The 18,246-nt window shown below is 36.7% G+C and overlaps 6 protein-coding genes and 1 pseudogene across 8 annotated transcripts; 3 read left to right on the top strand and 4 right to left on the bottom strand.

Moving 5' to 3' along the window:
* The first annotated feature begins 1,517 nt into the window (after positions 1-1,517).
* On the top strand, positions 1,518-3,630 carry LOC104755722 (uncharacterized). Its single transcript, XM_010478173.2, has 7 exons — positions 1,518-1,658; positions 1,813-2,056; positions 2,144-2,215; positions 2,379-2,446; positions 2,526-2,676; positions 2,772-2,855; positions 2,955-3,630. Exons 2-7 carry the CDS (start codon positions 1,847-1,849, stop codon positions 3,132-3,134), a joined length of 765 nt encoding a protein of 254 aa, XP_010476475.2. The 5' UTR covers positions 1,518-1,658; positions 1,813-1,846; the 3' UTR covers positions 3,135-3,630.
* LOC104755721 (uncharacterized) lies at positions 3,595-6,575 on the bottom strand. Of its 2 annotated transcripts, none has more exons than XM_019238744.2 (10): positions 5,725-6,575; positions 5,457-5,554; positions 5,120-5,231; positions 4,852-4,934; positions 4,635-4,768; positions 4,492-4,541; positions 4,318-4,410; positions 4,153-4,244; positions 3,947-4,053; positions 3,595-3,853 (listed from the first exon to the last, which is right to left on the bottom strand). In XM_019238744.2, the coding sequence occupies exons 3-10, from the start codon at positions 5,200-5,202 to the stop codon at positions 3,812-3,814; spliced, it is 684 nt and encodes a 227-aa protein (XP_019094289.1). In that variant the 5' UTR covers positions 5,203-5,231; positions 5,457-5,554; positions 5,725-6,575; the 3' UTR covers positions 3,595-3,811. The 2 variants fall into 2 exon arrangements, with proteins under 2 accessions (XP_019094289.1, XP_087352437.1); XM_087496311.1 differs by having other exon boundaries at positions 5,120-5,227; positions 5,725-6,077.
* Positions 6,313-7,923, top strand: LOC104755723 (protein PHYTOCHROME KINASE SUBSTRATE 2). The gene has a single exon (XM_010478175.3). The coding sequence runs from the start codon at positions 6,489-6,491 to the stop codon at positions 7,824-7,826; it is 1,338 nt and encodes a 445-aa protein (XP_010476477.2). The 5' UTR covers positions 6,313-6,488; the 3' UTR covers positions 7,827-7,923.
* A 975-nt stretch (positions 7,924-8,898) lies between these two features.
* On the bottom strand, positions 8,899-10,483 carry LOC147923356 (sphinganine C4-monooxygenase 2-like). Its single transcript, XM_087497341.1, has 2 exons — positions 9,955-10,483; positions 8,899-9,672 (listed from the first exon to the last, which is right to left on the bottom strand). The coding sequence occupies exons 1-2, from the start codon at positions 10,177-10,179 to the stop codon at positions 9,118-9,120; spliced, it is 780 nt and encodes a 259-aa protein (XP_087353467.1). The 5' UTR covers positions 10,180-10,483; the 3' UTR covers positions 8,899-9,117.
* Positions 10,484-11,955: 1,472 nt separating this feature from the next.
* Positions 11,956-14,766, bottom strand: LOC104755725 (uncharacterized). Its single transcript, XM_010478177.3, has 9 exons — positions 14,295-14,766; positions 14,034-14,156; positions 13,744-13,941; positions 13,535-13,613; positions 13,065-13,210; positions 12,854-12,967; positions 12,631-12,762; positions 12,410-12,523; positions 11,956-12,308 (listed from the first exon to the last, which is right to left on the bottom strand). The coding sequence occupies exons 1-9, from the start codon at positions 14,346-14,348 to the stop codon at positions 12,249-12,251; spliced, it is 1,020 nt and encodes a 339-aa protein (XP_010476479.1). The 5' UTR covers positions 14,349-14,766; the 3' UTR covers positions 11,956-12,248.
* LOC104755726 (uncharacterized) lies at positions 14,661-16,631 on the top strand. 2 transcript variants are annotated; one of them, XM_010478178.3, is made up of 9 exons: positions 14,661-14,881; positions 15,110-15,223; positions 15,316-15,398; positions 15,491-15,574; positions 15,669-15,744; positions 15,841-15,913; positions 16,013-16,086; positions 16,170-16,263; positions 16,378-16,631. In XM_010478178.3, exons 1-9 carry the CDS (start codon positions 14,782-14,784, stop codon positions 16,442-16,444), a joined length of 765 nt encoding a protein of 254 aa, XP_010476480.1. In that variant the 5' UTR covers positions 14,661-14,781; the 3' UTR covers positions 16,445-16,631. The 2 variants fall into 2 exon arrangements, 1 of the variants encoding a protein (XP_010476480.1); XR_015587381.1 differs by having other exon boundaries at positions 14,697-14,881; positions 15,831-15,913.
* Positions 16,632-16,701: 70 nt separating this feature from the next.
* LOC104759219 (putative F-box protein At1g14315 pseudogene) lies at positions 16,702-17,799 on the bottom strand (annotated as a pseudogene).
* Positions 17,800-18,246: the final 447 nt, after the last annotated feature.

An 18,246-nucleotide genomic window follows, 5' to 3' on the forward strand; every position in this document is an offset into this window, starting at 1 on the left:
TTTCGTGGAATAACTAAGTTAGCTCTACTCATAATAAATTGAACGCCAATATGTGGTGGTATGTGTGTAATCGATCTTACGATATGCATTGTCGGTAATATACATATGTGGCGGTATGTGTATGATATCGACATTTTGAGAAAACCTCTGCGACCTTCCAATTATAATTTTAATATTACCTTTTTAGAAAATTGACTTTACATTCTCTGAACTATTCAAGTCTACAACAACCTAATTGATAAGTAAATTACCACTAGTTTCTTAGCCCGAATTCTACGTGGAATATAATTATAGTAGGTCTAGAATAAAGTTGATTCTGTTGATCGAAGACAAATGATCTATTTTTTCTTTTATTCCTTTTGGATCAGTATCGACTATAATGTAAACCCAAACCCACAGTTTCATTCTGCAAAGTTATAGAAACGGCCTTGGTTCTCTAACGCAAACATTGATATATAGAACCTAGCTACAATAAAACTTACAAAATCCCAAAGAACTTTACATTTATTGGTTATACAATAAAGGGTGTATATCTGCATTCACTTTTTGGGTCAACTGTGTGTCAGATTATTGTATATAGCAATTATATGAATACGTGACCATGTCTTTTCTTATCAACTATAAATAAAATTTTCTATTCAAATGGAATGAATACTTGACAAATTCTATAAGGAATAACTCAACGGTCAATAATGTTCAAACCGTACAACTAGGACTACAACATATATATATATATATATATATATATATATATTCAACATTTATGTACCTGACAGTTTATGGTCAACCACGTTTATACATGTTTCTTCTAATATTCCTCAAACCAAACGTTTATATTAGTGAAATAAGATCAAGTGTTTACTTATTTTAAAGAATCGAACTTTTTTCATAGTTGTATCTTGCCGTTAACCATATTCACTTGTAATTAATAGAAAAATGTTGTTTATAAAAATAAAACTAACCTATCGACTCTATTCAGATAATAATACTAAAAAATGTATCAAGTTTATTTTTTATAAAGGAAATAAAAAAACTAAATAATGGTTTTCAAAAATTATATATAAAGTGACAGTTAAAAAGCATAAATAAAAAGAAGAGAGAAACTAAAAGACTCATGAAAGTGATGAGTTTTGAACTGATCATAGGATTAAAACAACATACTGTATGATGATGATGATGATGATGATGATGATGATGAAAAGCTGTATTATTTGGAGTTAATTGACTCGGTTTAAGTTATTTAATCAAACAACAGACAAATTGTTTAAATTTCATAAGGAATTAGTAATAATCTATGTTGTCAATAATAAGACTACTAGATAGATGATAGATATGCTATATTAGAAAAAAAAAATAAAAAGAAACAAAAGACTAGTACTTTAGATTGCAACTAGGAGAGCCGTTATACTCAGGTCAACGGCTATAAACTAACGGAGCCGTTAATTCTTTTTAAGACGTCGTTATCTGATCTCTCTCTCTCCCGCTATAAAAAGCGTTTTCCCCCAGTAGCGTCTTTTCCGGGAAAATAATAAAACTATTTGCCATAGAAAAAAAAAGTTTCTCTCATCTCATCTTCCCGATAAAATATTTTCTTGGACTTCTTCTTTTTCTTTGGGGGGTCTCTGCTAACATTTCTCATCCCGATCTTTTCAGCTCAGGTGATTTTTTTTCTCGATTCAATCTCTCCGATCTTGGCTGTTTTCATCGGCGTGATCCTTGATTTTTTTTTTTTTTTAATCGGATTTTTTTTAAGCTCATAATATCTGATTAGAGTTCATATACTTGTGAACTTTGTTTCTTTTTTGTATTTAGGGATTTTCATTTTTGCTTTCGGAAAACACTGAAGATGAGTAATCACATGGTTGTATATGTCGATGGACTAATTCAACCGGTTCTCTCGGAGGATAGTGTAATTGATATCCACGACGGAGATACTACGGAGGAGGAGGAGGAGGAGGAGGATTCACTGGTTTCGTCGGCGGAGTGCCGTATTTGTCAGGAGGATTGTGCTATTGAGAATCTTGAGAGTCCTTGTTCTTGCAATGGTACCTTAAAGGTTGTTTTTTTTTTCTCTTCTCATTGGTCACAGTAAGAAAAAAGCTGAGAGTATTTGACTGACTCAAAGTTTATGTGTTTTGATCAGTATGCTCACAGGAAATGTATTCAACGTTGGTGCAATGAAAAGGGAAACACTTTATGTGAGATCTGTCATCAGGTATACTATATATACACACCTTTTGTCTGATGAAATCACTAGAAACTGAGACTCGATAAGAGCTTCTAAGAGGAGGCAATTGAAGAATGCAGTGGTGACTAGTTTATCTTGATGATTGAGAATTCGATTCAAATTAACACCCTTTTATCTTCTCTTATCACAGCCATACCAAGCTGGATATACATCTCCACCACCTCCACCAATATCTGAAGAAACTACTATTGACATTGGGTAATGATCAGTTCCATAGTTCTGTCATACAACTTAAGGTTTGGTTTTCTTATGACTTATTTTCTCTGTTTTCTTTTAGTGGAGGATGGAGAATCTCAGGTTTGGATTTGAACGATCCACGCCTTCTAGCAATCGCTGAAGCTGAACGCCAGATTTTAGAAGCTGAGTATGATGAATATACAGCTTCAGATACCACTGGAGCTGCATTTTTCCGCTCAGCTGCTCTAATAGTGAGTCTCTCTAAAAGCTTCTCAACAAGTTTCATCAAACCACTTTCAGACTTTTTCCCAAGTTCTCTAACATTCCTCTTCTCTTTTTTTTGCAGTTGATGACTCTTCTTCTATTGCGACATGCACTGACTATACCTGATTATTCAGATGGTGAAGATGATCCTTCTTCAATACTCTCTGTAAGTTCAAATCAAGTTGCCACTTCTTCTTCTTGTAAGTGCATATACTGGAAGTTTCATCAAAGTTCTAACTCTTAACCTCAACATCTGTTTTTGCAGCTTTTCTTACTCCGAGCTGCCAGTTTTCTTCTTCCTTGCTACATCATGGCATCAGCCATCAGTATCCTGCATCGGCGTAGACAAAGACAGGAAGCAGCGGCCTTGGCCACTCGCTTTGCGTTGGTGCTCAGCTCGCGGCAACCTAGAGCCGTGATTAATTATTTGTCAATGGAGCCGTGATGTAATAGTTTTTACACCAAAAGTTTCAGGTATATGCTTTTCGATGATTTCATCAGGAAAAGATTCATGAATTGCTGTTACAAGAGTAGTTTGCAGTAAGTGGAGAGAAGAGAGGATTCATTGAATCAAACCTCTTCTTTTCACTTCTTGCAGAGCAATTGACTCTATCCTTTTCTGATGAAATGATTGAAGAATCATATGTGGTGTGAAATTATTAACCAAGATCCAATAGCAACAGGACCATCCTTCTGAATTGACTCACAACAAGGAGTGTCCTAACTTAGCTTAGGTTCTTTTTTTCTTTCAAGTATTAGAATCTAAGAAAGATTCTGTGTAAATTAAAATAAGAGTTTCTGATCTTGTGCAATTTCCCTAGATTGTAATGTAGCATTAAGTTTTTCAACAAAACTCGATTGGGGAGGTGAGCATTTCACTTTATAGGGAAAAGCCGAGAGACATATTTTGTAATGTGTAAATAAATTTGTTTTCTCCATCATTTTAGTCAGTCATACACTACTGTCATGATGTGGTGGCAATAAGGCTAAGTATCACATATAACTTGACCAAAACCCAAATTGCATAGTATGAATTCTTTTCTCGAATACAAAAGATCTTACTAAAATCGATGAAGCTTTCCGATGTTAATTACGGACAGAACAAAGAGCAAAAGCTCAAAGCTAGTTTGCCTGCAATAGTTCCTTAATGTCATACCCTTGGATCTACAAAAAAACAAAGGAAAAGACAAACATATGTTTAGAGTTGATCGGTCCTTTTAACATTGTAGTGATCATAGGAGTGAGAGAGTTTTCAACCTGAAGAAAAGTGAGTAGTAAAATAACTCCTGAGTTCCAAATACCGTGTATGACCATTGGGGTAATGAGATTGCGGGTTTGTGCATACGATAATCCCAAAACACTTCCTAAAATCGAATGGAAAAACGAAAGATACGTGTTGTCATCCAAAGATGTTTATAACCATGAGAAGATGCTAATGTTATTGTTTTGAGTTATGTTTTTACCTAGAATAAACAGCTGTGGAAATTCGCCGGGTGTGAGATGGGCAAGGGCAAATGCAGCTGAGCTGATGATAATTGCTATTGGGGTTGGGACCCTGAAATGCCGAGAAAAACAAAATGTAATAAGCTGTTGCCAGAACCAAATGAGAAGAAGACAAAAGGTTTTACCATTTAGTAAGAGAGACCATGAAGAATCCACGAAAGACGGTCTCCTCAAGAAGTGGGGCAAGGATTCCAGTTATGCCCACTAAGCTTAAGGTGCTGTAAAATCATCATGTGCAATGTGATCAGAATCCTAGTATTAATGCTCATCCTCGATTTCTATTGCTTTGCGGGAAATACCTGATGCTTGAGGAGCCAATTAATGGAAGAAGCTTCATCAAAGAGTCTACCTGAAAACATCACACTAGGCCTCATTACTATCATTCATCAGATGTTTCAGAAAAAAAAAACGTACAAATATGGTAGTGAAGCCTCCTCCTAACCTCTCTCTCGGGTGCCTCTGTCCTGAACAAGGATAAAGCAACACCTGTCAACGCAATAGCACCAACAGCACCAACTAGACCGATTCCACCCCACACGAGCCATCCTTTTTGCAGGTTGAAGGGTTGTCTCAAATCTGAAGATTGAACGAAACGTCAGATGCCAATAAAAGAACAAACCCTGCAAGACAATCCCTAATGAAAAAGAAAACCAAAGTACCATAGCGAAGAATATCTTCAGGAAGTGGCTCGAAGGTTTTGGCAACAGTGAATATGACAGCAAGCACCACTGCAGTTGTTAAGCTGCAAAGCATTTAGATAAAGTCATTCAACATAAGACATTTTAAGAACTTGAAAACTCAAGAAAGAACTAACTTTACAAAGTAAAATCGGCTAAAGCACTGAGATTTTATATTAGCAAAGTAAACAAAAAGAGCTACGACTGTGACTATGTAACTGGAATACACAAAGGATAGAAGTTTTGCTACCCTTGATCCAGGAACAAAATTTCCGCCTTATCGTCCAAACTCAGTTTCTCAGCATCAATTCCTAAAAACGGTATGACTGCCATCTCGGTTAATCCTGTCAAAACAAAACTGCCTGGGAACACAATTAATCTCACTCCCCCATACATCAAAATAGTTAAGAACTTGAGAGAAGAGTATATGTTCATACAGAGAATAGTCACTAAACATCTAATAACTTACACCAAAACAGATAGATTATCTTTCAAAACAATCTACTCAACCATCACATTTATCCTAACACACAGTCTACGTTTTATCAAAATCCAACCCTAAAATTCAAAGCTTTTGAATAGAGTACCTTAATGCACAAGCGAACGAAGTTAAGGAAACAGTCTGCCATTCCCATGGAACTTCCCACCTCTGAAGTATCGGCCACTCTGAGCTACCTCCTTGTAACTAGAAAAAAAAAACCAATTAAAACTTTAATATTTTCTTAAAAACCTGACCTTTATTCACAATACAATACAATTTGGATTCAATCGAAAGAGAAAAAAAAACACATAGAACTGCTTCAGAAAAATTCAGACCGGAAAAACTAATTGAGCTAGAGTCAGAGAAACAGTAACCTTTCCATCTCCTCCAGGTTCTTTCCCGGAATTGAAAATGCAAGCGGATCTCCATTTCCTCCGGTTAACCGTAAATAACCGGCGGTTAGCAAATCCTGGAGAAAACCGACTCAAACCGTCGCGGTTATAAGTCTTCGGCAGAATGATCCTCCTCCGTGAATCGGAGAAACATAAAAGAGACGAAGATTGAGATAAACAAGAGACTATCTGTGAAACCATTTTTGAACTCTTTGACTGAAAAAAAAAAAAAACTTTTATTTTTCCTTCTTCTTCTAAGAGAGCTTTCCACACAGACGAAGAAGATAAGATCCGACTAAAACGGGCGGGTAAAAAACCCCGTATTAAATGAAGGCCCAATTATATCAAATTAGGCCCAAAGCCTTCAAGGACCAAACAACTCGGAGGGTCTTTGTCACAAAGGTCACAGTATGTCACAAAAATACGTACATCCCTCGTGTTTCATAATTTGTAATTTTGTTCCCTAGGAGAATCATATCCACTTATATTTCTTTTTACATTTAATAAAAAAAGAGAATGCGTCTTCGTTTTGTAACCAAGACAAAAATAATTAATGTTTTTTTCGAGCATATTAGCACAGTTCTACTGGCAAATATGCAATCTTGTCCCACTAATGGAACCTACAGGGCTACACGACACGCATTGAACAAGTGACACATAGCTTCAGTAACTTCTTCATTTCGTCTATTTATATTCTCAACAAACCTAAATCATCTAACAAGAAAAATACTAATGCAAAACAAAAAATGGCTACTACCTTAACTTCATCTTCTTCAACACCAAACACATCTTTTGATTTCATGATGAACAACAATAACAGTAGCAGTCTCTACGGTCCTTTCTCTTCTTCTTCTACTTCTTTTTCTTACTTGACAAACAAGGAAGATGCTCTCACGCAGCAGAACCTCATGAGTGGTGGTATCAATCCAGATGTTCTTGGAGTTAACAAGAAAGGTTCTGAAGATTTGGAGATCAGTGTGTTTGGTGCTGAGAAGTACTTTAATGGAGATATGGATTCCGACCACAGTCCTAGACTTGTGTCTCTTCCGCCAAACCCTGAAGTTCCAATCGAGAGAATCTTAGTTGGTCCGAAGCAAAGCTCGAAGAATTCCTCGGGAACTCCGAGTCTCCTGTCTGAATCCAGCTGGAATAGCCAGAGCTTGTTGCTCCAGAGCAAATATATGGAGAAGAACAACAAGAACATCAAGAACAACTCTAGCTGCAACAGTTACTTGGAGGAGGAGAAGGATATTAGTAGCAATCACAAGGTGAGTAATAAGAAGAGTTTTCTCGCTAATCTTGGCTGCAGATGCGTTTGTTCGAATTGGAATTCAGTGGATGTCGTCGACGACAAGAAAAGAAGCTCTGGTCTGAAGAAGATCAAGACTCAGTTGAGTTTCTCTGGGAATATAAGCTCAGAGATGAAGATTCATAAACAGCAACAAGAAGCAATGTTAGAGCAGAGGAAGTCTCTGGAAATATTTGGATCTCCTCTCGTTGAAAAGAGAATCATTCAGAAGAAATTCCCATGGGAATACCCGAGCTCTGCTAAAGCTGAGGAACATGGAAACTCTGTGAAGTTTGAAGAAGAAGAAGATGGGAGCGTGAGTGATGTAAGTACTGATCTTTTTGAGATTGAGAGCTTAACAGGGAAAGGAAAACCATTTCTTGCAAGGCAAGGAAGCAGTGATCCAGACTCACCAAATGGTTATGCACCGAGTGAGGTAAGCATACAGTGGAGTGTAGTAACGGAAAGTGTAGCAGATTACTCTGTTATGTCTGAATGTGCAACGAGTCCTGTCAAAAAGAACCGGTCTTTTCAGATTCCTCGAATCCCTATCATGGCGAAACCAAACCGAGAAACCGCTCCTCAGAGACGGAAATCGAGCAGTGGCGGTTTATTATTGGGATGCAAGAGTCATAAATCTGTCAGAGTCTCTGGTGATTCGTACACAAGCATGAACAGAACACCGAGTTATGTTCCAAGATTCCCCGTAGAGGCTAATCATACAAGCGTTGAAACAAGAAGGAGGATCAGCAGTAGTTCGGGTTCTCACACGCAATCGTCTTTTTTGTATACTTAAAATGATGCCAAAAGTCCAAGCTCCTTTCTCTTTTCATGTAATGTCTATTGAGTGGAAAACATTTTTTTTACTAATACAAAAATCAAAATTATTATCATGAATCAATCCTTGAAATATACTTTTCATGACCACAAATGAGTATGTGGTCCAAGAACTCACCTATTATCGCCTGAGATTTTCAGGAACTGCACCATGTGAAGACTAGACACTTGAGGTCTAATCTGCAAATAAGACATAACTAAGAATGCAAGTCCATGTGATATATAGTAAGGTGTGATTGTAACCTTTTGTTGACTCTGGAGACAGATTTAATGCAGCACGTAGACTAGACACAAAACACAAATGGTCCACCTCATTTTCATGTGCTTGTCTCAACAATAGAAAGATACCTGACTGATTAGGGTTTAGATTAACGGTTTAATCAAAGCCCGTACGAGTTGCCTAAAACAGCCTTTAATGAGGAAACTCAATCAAACAATGACAGTGTCCTTTCACCTAACATGTCTTAAAAGCTAATCCAGAATCTTCTTGGTCCATAAGAGCAGAAATCATCTCATCCATGTGATGATAATGAGATAAAGTAGACGTGGACAAAACCTTAATTGTGTCATTGATGATGATATGTCTCTGTGACCAACTCAGGAAGAATGTTAGGTTTTGAGAAAAGAAAAAAAATTGATTGTGATACAGTCTAAAGTTCTAATTCAAAATACAGACATTACCAGCTGCATTTAATCAAAAAAGCCAACCTTTGAATCTTAAAACGAATACACTGAATCAAGATCAAATTTCAGTAACCTCAATGAAACCAAATTTGTCAAGAAAAACATCAACCTTGTCCCAAAGTATCAATGGATCTTGAAGATAAGTATTGTATCGCTTTCGAAGGTCCACTTTTTCAATAATTGAGCAGTCAAGTCATTGGTCTATATATTACCCAGTTGCCATGTCTGTAGAAGATAAGAACAACAAAAGCAAGCAAGAAACCCTCTGCAAGGACTCTGTATGTATGTATGTGTATGTCAATTCTTAATAAAGGAGATGGATGAGACACTAACCAAGTCTCAAAATCTGAAATTATAAAGCAGATAATATTAAGAGAGAAGATCTGAAGTCTTGGCTGTTACAAAAACGAATTTACTGCTAGCTTACACAGAAACATAATCCCGCAGATTGAGAAAAGCATAGATTGGAAGTGTATGTACAGTTACAAATACGCAAAGGTTACAGTGGTTCTCTCTAACGAAGTGTCATAGCAATGATAAGAATCCCCTGAAGAAAGAGAAGAAAACTACTCATCTTTGGATACTTTTATTGGCCGTGTTTCAAATCCTCCATTGGCTCTTTTCTCAAGCGAATAAGGCAAGTAAGTACCAAGAATCCTATCCCACATGACAAAGAACGGCTGCGAGAAGTTATATTTGCTTCCATAGAGCTGGTGGTGAACATCATGGTAAGCAGAATTATTACTGAAGAAGATGTGAAATGGATTTCCCGGAAGCCACAGTCCACAATGATCATCAACCGTTTTGATGGTAGCGAAGGAGAAGAAAAAGATAGCAGTCCTTGGGGACATACCAGAGAAGAGGAAAGACAAAGCACCACCAATAGTATCCAAAAGAAGACCTTCTAGTGGATGATTATACAGAGCTCCATATGCATAAGGCACGATGAGACGATGATGTTGAGAGTGGATGTGCTTGTATAAGAACTTGTTGAGATGCATATAACGATGAATAAAGTATTGCCAAGTGTCGATCACAAGCATAGCAATGATAAATTGCCTAGCTAGAAGTAAAACAGAAGATGGCTGCGCCGTAGCAGCATCTGCATCATTCCCTGTTATCTAAACAAAAAACACAAATTCCAAACAAAATTTTCAGGACAATGAAAATGTACCAAATCCTCTACCCTAAAACAGGAGATCCAAATTCTAATTCATCAAAGTCTTTATGTAGCAATCCTAAATCTGTAACCTTTTTGATTCAACAGGTTCAGGACAATGAAAGGTGCTAATGAAATCAGAAACCCTAAAATCATTCTAATCGACCACATTAGATTGAACAGAAACATAACAAAATCAGAGATTTGAGAGAGAGGGGAGGGGGAGGGGTGGGGGTGAGTATACCTTGAAGAGGATAACGGCGATAATGGCCTGAAGAGTCTGTTGAAGAAGGACGCCTTTGACGACGGCAGATTTGGTAACGAGATTCTTCTCATCCTCGTCAATCTTGGAATGCAATCTATATTTATCCATAGATCCTAAGCAAATGTACATCCCTGAATATATCCAATACACCAAAATCGGCACGAATGTTCCCAGAAACTCATCCGTTATCGCGAAACCCATCATTTTCTCCTCCTAACTAACTCTTAATCAATCTCCCGACACAACTCGATAAATCAAACACCGCCTGAAGCAAATCGCACCACCTTCGCTAAAAAATACACGAAGGTGATTTTAGATTTGGAATCTACTTCGGTGTTTTTTTGTCGTCGAGAAGAAGAAGAAGACGCAGAGGAAAGATAGAGAGAGAGAGATGAAGAAGGAAGGATCCTTAATATGATTTTTTTCCAGGTTGGACCCGATGCCGCCACGTGGCTTTTAATGAATGGTCAAGGCGCCAACTGGTTTCAATTTTTAATGTGTGCTAATTATTATTAAAATCCTTTATATTAATAGTGCGAAATGGTTAAAATTAGATATATGATTAGATTTGTTGAATTAAGCCGAAAGAAGAACACATGCCAAAGTGATATGATTTTGCCTCTCTGTCCAGTTGTGGTGGAAACTGGACACAATTCGGTGGCTACCTCGTGGGGGTGGCAATTATTTTGGGAAAACGGCCAATTCCCCCCTAAACTTTGTTGCTTTATCGTATTCATACACGAAACTTTAAGTTGTGCTTATAACCACATAAACTTGATTAAAATTTGAATTTCCCACATCAACAAAGCAAATCCGGTCAAAACCATCAAATCGATAAACGGTGTTAATGTTCCGTTAACAAATGATGAGTAGGATGTCACGTTGTGCAATAAAACGACGTCGTTTCGATCAACTTCTAAAAATAAAAATTATGAAACAAAATTATACTAACTCAGGAATTGAACCCACGACCTATATCTCACCCATGGTCGAACTCAAACCAGCGGAGCTACTGTATCTTTAAGCATATTACCAGTACGGAATATATTATATATGCAAATCGTTCTCTCCTTACTTTCGCTTCTCCCTCCTTCTCTTTACTTTTACACCGTTTCAGATTTTTATAAAATCTTCATGTTCCAGCAAAACAATAGTAATCTAATTGCATTAAAAAAAATCGGAGGAAAAAACAAATATATCGACTTATTCAGCAGATTTCATTTTATGAACAATCTATCTATCTTTCCTTCTCTTGCTTGATTAAGAATAATAAAAGGTTCGTTGTTCATCTTTTTCTATTATTATCCTTTGATTTTTTTATCTCAATTATATTATAAAAATTAGAGGGGTATCTACATCAGATTTGGCAAATAGATAGCAGTCACTCTATAATTTCCAAAACTTCTTAGATTGATCTACAAATTCCGACCAGTAATTGAGTTTCTAAAAAACCCAGAAACAAGTTGATTGCTTGAGTTTTGATGATGAAAAACTTCGTACTATACATATATATTACATGGTCGACTAATATTGTAAACTTAAGTTACGGTAGCTCTGCTGGTTATGAGCTTATCAACTAATGCAGTTGGTCGCATGTTCGACTCCCCAACTAGTAATATTTTGTTTTATAATTTTTATTTTTTTAAAGTTAATCGAAACGACGTCGTTTTAAAGCAGGACGTGGCTATCCTAATCAGCATTTGTTAACGGAACAGTAACACCGTTTATCGATTTGATGGTTTTGACCGGATTTGCTTTGTTGATGTGGGAAATTCAAATTTTAATCAAGTTTATGTGGTTATAAGCGCAACTTAAAGTTTCGTGTATGAATACGATAAAGCAACAAAGTTTAGGGGGGAATTGGCCGTTTTCCCCAATTATTTTGGTGTCTTCTTTTGTTTGTTTATTCAATTTAACATTTCTATTAAAGATATGTTTAAAATGTATATCAGTTAAATTAATTAGACCTTATCTGTTTGATTAGGGAAAATCAATAGCTCAATGTATTATATAAGATACTGCTACTAGTCTCTCACAAACAAATTGTCTTTACCAAGATTAAAAATAAAATGTCTAATCTGAAATCAAATTACATAAAAAAAAGAATAGAACATGAAGGACCAATAAGATAAGTAAATAAGGACTCTCTCTAGTGTTACAACTAGTGCACAAGATTTAATTGTAACTCTTTCATATAAAAGAGAGGAGACAACTTTGTTCACTAAACAGGACAAGTTACTTCCTTTCGGAGAGCCGGCAAAAAATGTTTACTTTTAAGACTCTGCTTTTACCGGTTCCGATGATTCTTCAGGGCCTCCAGTTTCTTCAACAAGCTGGTTAAGACAGGAAAGTGAGTAAGGGGTCAATGCCATTTACTCTATGGAAAGAAAGATGTTATCTTAAGTCAAGTTAGAGTCAGTCAATGAGAACATACCAAAGAACCGACTTGTTCAAAGGCTCTCATTGCTTTTGGATCTTCCTCGTATTCATATCCCAACTGTAGAATCCGTGGTCCGTTCAGTGACCAAAATGCTCTTCGACCTGCCTCCTGCAATAATATATCAGAGGACCTTTTGTAAGTTTTGGTTTCGGTGAATTCTTAACCAGGATTCAGAAAGTTAAAAAAAGGGACAGCGAGAACGAGATTTGTTATACCTCTAAGATGATCAAATATATAGCTTCGAGTGTCTGAACACGAATGTCCGGATCAGTAACTGGTTCTCGCTCAATGGAAAGTGCACTTCCAAGCTCAGGTGGCATTTTTGAGATATCTTGCTCACTGTATGTCTAAGCAAGGTAAAACCCAATCATCAAAGACCAAAAGAAGAAAAACTTTTTGAAGCAATGACGTATCAGCTATAAAGCAAAATCAACAAACCTTGCTGCCTGCAACTGGTAGGAGCAGAGCGGGCCAGAGAAACTCTGATATCAAGAGTATGTTCTGGAGTTGGTTTTTTGCTTCAAAACAGCAGTTACGAATAGTTCCAGCAACCTGAACGCCGATAAACATAATCCATGTTAAATTGTTCTAAGAGTAGATTAAGTAACAGGTTGAAAAACAGTAATCCGCCAAACTCCTTTGAACGTACCCCTTTCTTTCGCAATTGATTTGTAGAATCAAACTGCCTAATAATCTGTTTTAGTAGTCCTCTTTTTGGTTCCAGTAACAATTTCCTCCCATCTTCTGTTTTCGATATGTTGACAAGGATTGAACCAACATGCTCAAACTGATCATCTGGTGAAAATATAAGAACAACAACATTCAGTAATTGATTCGTGTTTCTATCCATTAGCAAAGTAACACGGTTGCAAACCATAAACTAACAGTAAGACACTATGCATAATATATACTGAACTTGTTGCAAATATTACACGTTGACAGAATAGGAATATAAATGGGACACCAATAAAACTTTAGAACTTTAGTATTACCGGCGATTAGCTATATGAAACATAAATTAGATATAGATTAAAGAAATTCCAGACTATCATCATATCATATACAGACTATTATATCAAATTATGTAACCAATCAAAGACTAAAGTAGTAAAAACATACCAGAAGTTTCACCAGAAGACCTGCAAAATGACCTAACAAGCTTCATGATATTTAGTCCATGCATCTTCTCATCGTCAATCTAACAAAGGGATAAAGTTTGAAACAATTAGCTACATAACCATTAATTAGACTACCAAAAGACAATCCCCACTCTCCACAATTACAATTGATAATTCAAGATAAGATGGTAATCAAGAAAGATAAACGACCTGAAGCAAAGAAGAAACCCCATCATCCAACTGAGTGAGATTAACTAGAAGCATAACAAGCAACCTGGTAATACAAGACTCAGGCTTATACAACATGTCCATGGCCACTTTGATCAAACCCATTCGAATCATCTTCCCAGCCAATTCAGAGTTCTGAGAAAGATTTACAAGAGCCTGAGCTGCTGGCTCTGATACTTCCTGGAAATAATTGAATTCAAAACATTACAATCTCTATCAATACCAATCCAACAAATAAAAAAGAGTGCTTCTTAAGATTTGAGCCAAAGAACCTTGCTTTCATTTAAAAGACGAGACAATGATGGAAGAAGAATCTCAGAATACTTGGCTAGAGATTGTAAACCTTCCTCTGAACCAGTTAATCCACTAACAATCTCCACCGCAGCTTTCTTCACCTACAATTTTGTTTCTTTCATTCAATCAGAATCATCGCTAACCACAAAAAAACAAAACCCTAGAATCTAAAACTGTCGGCGCATCCTCATAGCTTAGAAACAGATGAAAACCAAATGTTAAAAAAAAAAGAAGCTTACTGTTGGAGAAGTAGATGACAAAAATTCAACAAGCTCTTCCAGCTCCGTCGCCATATCTCTGGTCTCCGAGGAAGAATTCGCCGTAGAGAGAGAGAGTTCAACGTTTCTGCGCGCTATATCTCCGCCGGCGAACACGAAAAATCCTCAGGGTTTATTTGTTTACACGACAAACCAGAACACTTCGGTTTATTCAGAGGAACCCAAATTGAGAAAAGAAAAATTGCAAAACAACCCACAGACTAATTAATGTTTACACAATAATCTTATATTTATGAAAACTACATAAATAAGCATCTACGTAATTAATTTCTTTTCTTGTATCGATTGATTAATATGTTTGGGCTACTTTGGTAACGTTTTAGTTAATTTGAGGGTTATTGTGAAAACTTCACCAGTTACGTTCTTTGTTAGAGAGAGAGAGAGAGAGAGAGAGAGAGAGAGAGAGAGACTCAAATTTGTAATCTTTGACATTGTGGATTACACAAAGATGGAAGCTTGTTTGAGATGTTCACGAGGAAGCTATTTATATAAAACCTTGAGACCACTCTCCACCTCTCTCCGCTCTTCTTCCGTCTCTTTCAGCACCGGTTAGTAGCTCCTCCTCCTCTGTTTCTCAATTAAAATGGCGAAATTGGATTGGATTCTGTTACTGTACGAGATGCATTTTGATTCAAGTGAATCTGAAATTGGGTAATCTCACTTTTATTTTAACGGAATCAGAACAGGAATTTAATGAATGATTCTGGGGTTTCTGTAAAAAAAAAAACTGATTTTTTTGTATTTGTTTGCTTTTCATAATTGGGTCATTTGTGAAGAAGGGAAGCCAATGAAGAGAGCTTATGATGGGTTGTTGCTTGATGCTGGAGGAACTCTTCTGCAATTGTCGAAACCTGTTCATGAAACCTACGCTTCCTTGGGCCAAAAATATGGTCACTTTACTTTCTTACACCCTTAGATCCATACCAAAGACCAACTTTTAGATATTCTCCTCAAGTTGATTTTTGTTTTGTTTCAAGTTCAGGTCTCAAGACAACTCCAGCTGAGATCAAGCAAGGTTTCAAGAGAGTTTTTTCTGCTCCTTGGCCTGAGAAGTTGCGTTACCAGGTCCTTGAATGAATGAGTGAATCTCTCTTTGTTCTATCTTTGATCGTTACTGTAAGCCATTGTATTAAAAAAATCTTTCATTGTACTGTCAGGGAGATGGAAGACCGTTCTGGAAGCTCGTTGTTTCCGAAGCTACTGGTTGTTCTGATAATGACTACTTTGAGGAAGTCTACCAAGTGAGTATCGAATGAAAGACTGTTTTAAGTAGTCTTTAGATTCCATTGATAATGCCTAAAAGATGGGTTTAATCTTCTGTTTTTATTCTATTAGTATTATGCGAATGGGGAGGCGTGGCATCTCCCAGAAGGAGCTTATGAGACAATGTCACTACTGAAAGATGCTGGAGGTTATTATTACATTGAAGAACTCTCTCCTTGTTTGCTTAGATTACTTATTGTATTCGTTAATGCTGATTTCTAAAACTGGTGTTAGATGATTGCAGTTAAGATGGCTGTGGTGTCTAATTTTGATAGCCGGCTAAGCAAGCTATTGAAGGATCTTAATGTCATAGATATGTAAGCTTTGTCATGTTCTGTTATTTATATCTGGAATCCGAGTGTTAAAGTTAACAACACCATAAACTGTTTCCGTATATAATGTTTGGTCTTTGGCAGGTTCGATGCTGTGATTGTATCCTCAGAAGTAGGATACGAGAAACCTGATGAACGAATCTTCAAATCCGCGTTAGGTATTGCATCCTAAACTGAACTGTTGTTTTTTATACATGACTGCAAAAGGTTTTAGAATTTAAGGATTCCATGTCAAGCGCAGAACAAATCAGCGTAGAAACAAACAGGGCAGTGCATGTCGGAGATGATGAAGGAGCAGATAAAGGCGGAGCAAACGCCATCGGTATTACTTGTTGGTGCGGCACAGAGACTTTTTAACTTGTTTTATTCGAAGTTTCTAAATTTCTCAATGATCAATTCCATCATGACTTATACTGTTTTTTGTTTGTTTGTTTTGTTTGAAATATTAGGTTGTGGGGAAAAGATGTTCAAACATTTTCAGACATACAAGAGCGGATCTTGGTTTCAGAACACTAAGCTTGAAAGGTTTGTTCTGCAACATTTTATAATATATCTCGATTCTCGGGGTAAATTTTCAGACCTTGGATCATATTTACTCTATCAACACTGTAATCTGTCTTTTCAAGTTAGGTTTTTTTTTTGTTCAACATTGTAATCTGTGTTTTTAAGTTAGTTATGAAAAAGCGGCAAACTTGGAAGACAAGAATCCATAATTTAGATCAGATTGATGTATCACGGGAAGCATACAAAAAGAAGAAAATGGTGAAAACAAATTACAAAATAGAGATTAAACTCTTGACATAACAAACCAGATTTCCAAGTAAAGGGGCGTCTTTGCATACGTCTTTGAAAACGGAATCAAGAGATTTGGTCGTGGGATCATACATGACCAGTTCTGTACCAAATACATCAGAAGAAAGAAGCTTGTTCTTCTCCAGGATTGCTAGTGGAAATAAAGGAGTAAGAACACTCACTATCGAATATATATGTTCCCAAGTCTTGGTCTCTGAACTGAACGACCATATCACTTGTTGGGTCCGATTACAAAACGATAAGCACAAGCGGTTGTTCAGGTTGGATATGATGATTTTTTTGGGAGTTGCTTCCGCAGAAGGAAGTGGAGTGATGATTTGAAAAGTTTCGGTATGAAGATCTAAAGATAAAACTTTTGTTTCTTTCTCCTCGGTTAACCAATAAAGCGATCCATCTAAATACAGAGGATACGTGGAAGCAATAATCCGATAAGGAGAAGAAGGAGTAATGTACCTCCAAGCGTTGGTGCTAAAATCGAAGACTTCACATGTAGTAGCGTTTTCTAGGCCTAGTTCAGAAGAGTTACATAACCTAACCGGTTTGTATGTACCACTGATTTTGTCTTTGCCGAATCCAAACTGAGGGTATGAGAATAAATTAATCTCTCCTTCCAGATACCTATCGATGGTGAGTCGCTGCAACCTGGAGGGAGGGAAACTTCGATGCCATCGAGTGGTGGGATTTAACACAAGATTTGCTTTGAGGTATGCGCTGAGGCAAACAAGACCGTCACAGCTATTTTGCCAGCCGCCTAATAATATTGAGAAATATAGTGATGATGACTCCAACACCAAATTCCTTGGAGCAGAAGTAACAACAAGACAACGACGATCATCATAAGACAATACCACTGTCTTCAGCTCAGTGGCCACCAAAAGAACATAGATATCATCATCATCTCCTACTGGTTTCGAGCCAAAGGTCAACTGTTTCTTCTGGAAATATTGAGACTCTATTGTGAATTTCCATTGTTTCGAAACAGATTTGAATCTGAGCAGAGACTTCACCGGAACTCTCTCTAGAATTCTCTCTACGGCATCGTGTGGAAGCAGTTCCATTAATTAGTTTCTATGTGGCTTTTGTTCTGTGAAATTAAATAAACTAAATAAATTTCTTAATATATAAATTGTTTTAGGAAATTATAAACCAATTACAGTGTTTGATTAATACTTCAAAAATGTTAATATAGATTATGACATTTTCAGACATTCAAGAGCGGATCTTGGTTTCAGAACACTAAGCTTGAAAGGTTTTGTTAGCAACATTTTATAATATATATCTCGATTCTCGGGGTAAATTTTCAGACCTTGGATCATGTAACCAATTTACTTAATCAAACACTGTAATCTGTCTTTTTAAGTTAGTTTTTTTTTTTTGTTCAACAATGTAATCTGTGTTTTTAAGTTGGTTAATAATGAAAAAGCGGCAAACTTGGAAGACAGGAATCTTGTAATTTAGATCAGATTGATGTATCACGGGAAGCATAAAAAAGGAAGAAAATTGTG

Source organism: Camelina sativa, chromosome 17 (genome assembly GCF_030686135.1).
Source record: "Camelina sativa cultivar CO46 ecotype springtype chromosome 17, ASM3068613v1".
NCBI classification, from domain to species: Eukaryota; Viridiplantae; Streptophyta; class Magnoliopsida; order Brassicales; family Brassicaceae; genus Camelina; species Camelina sativa.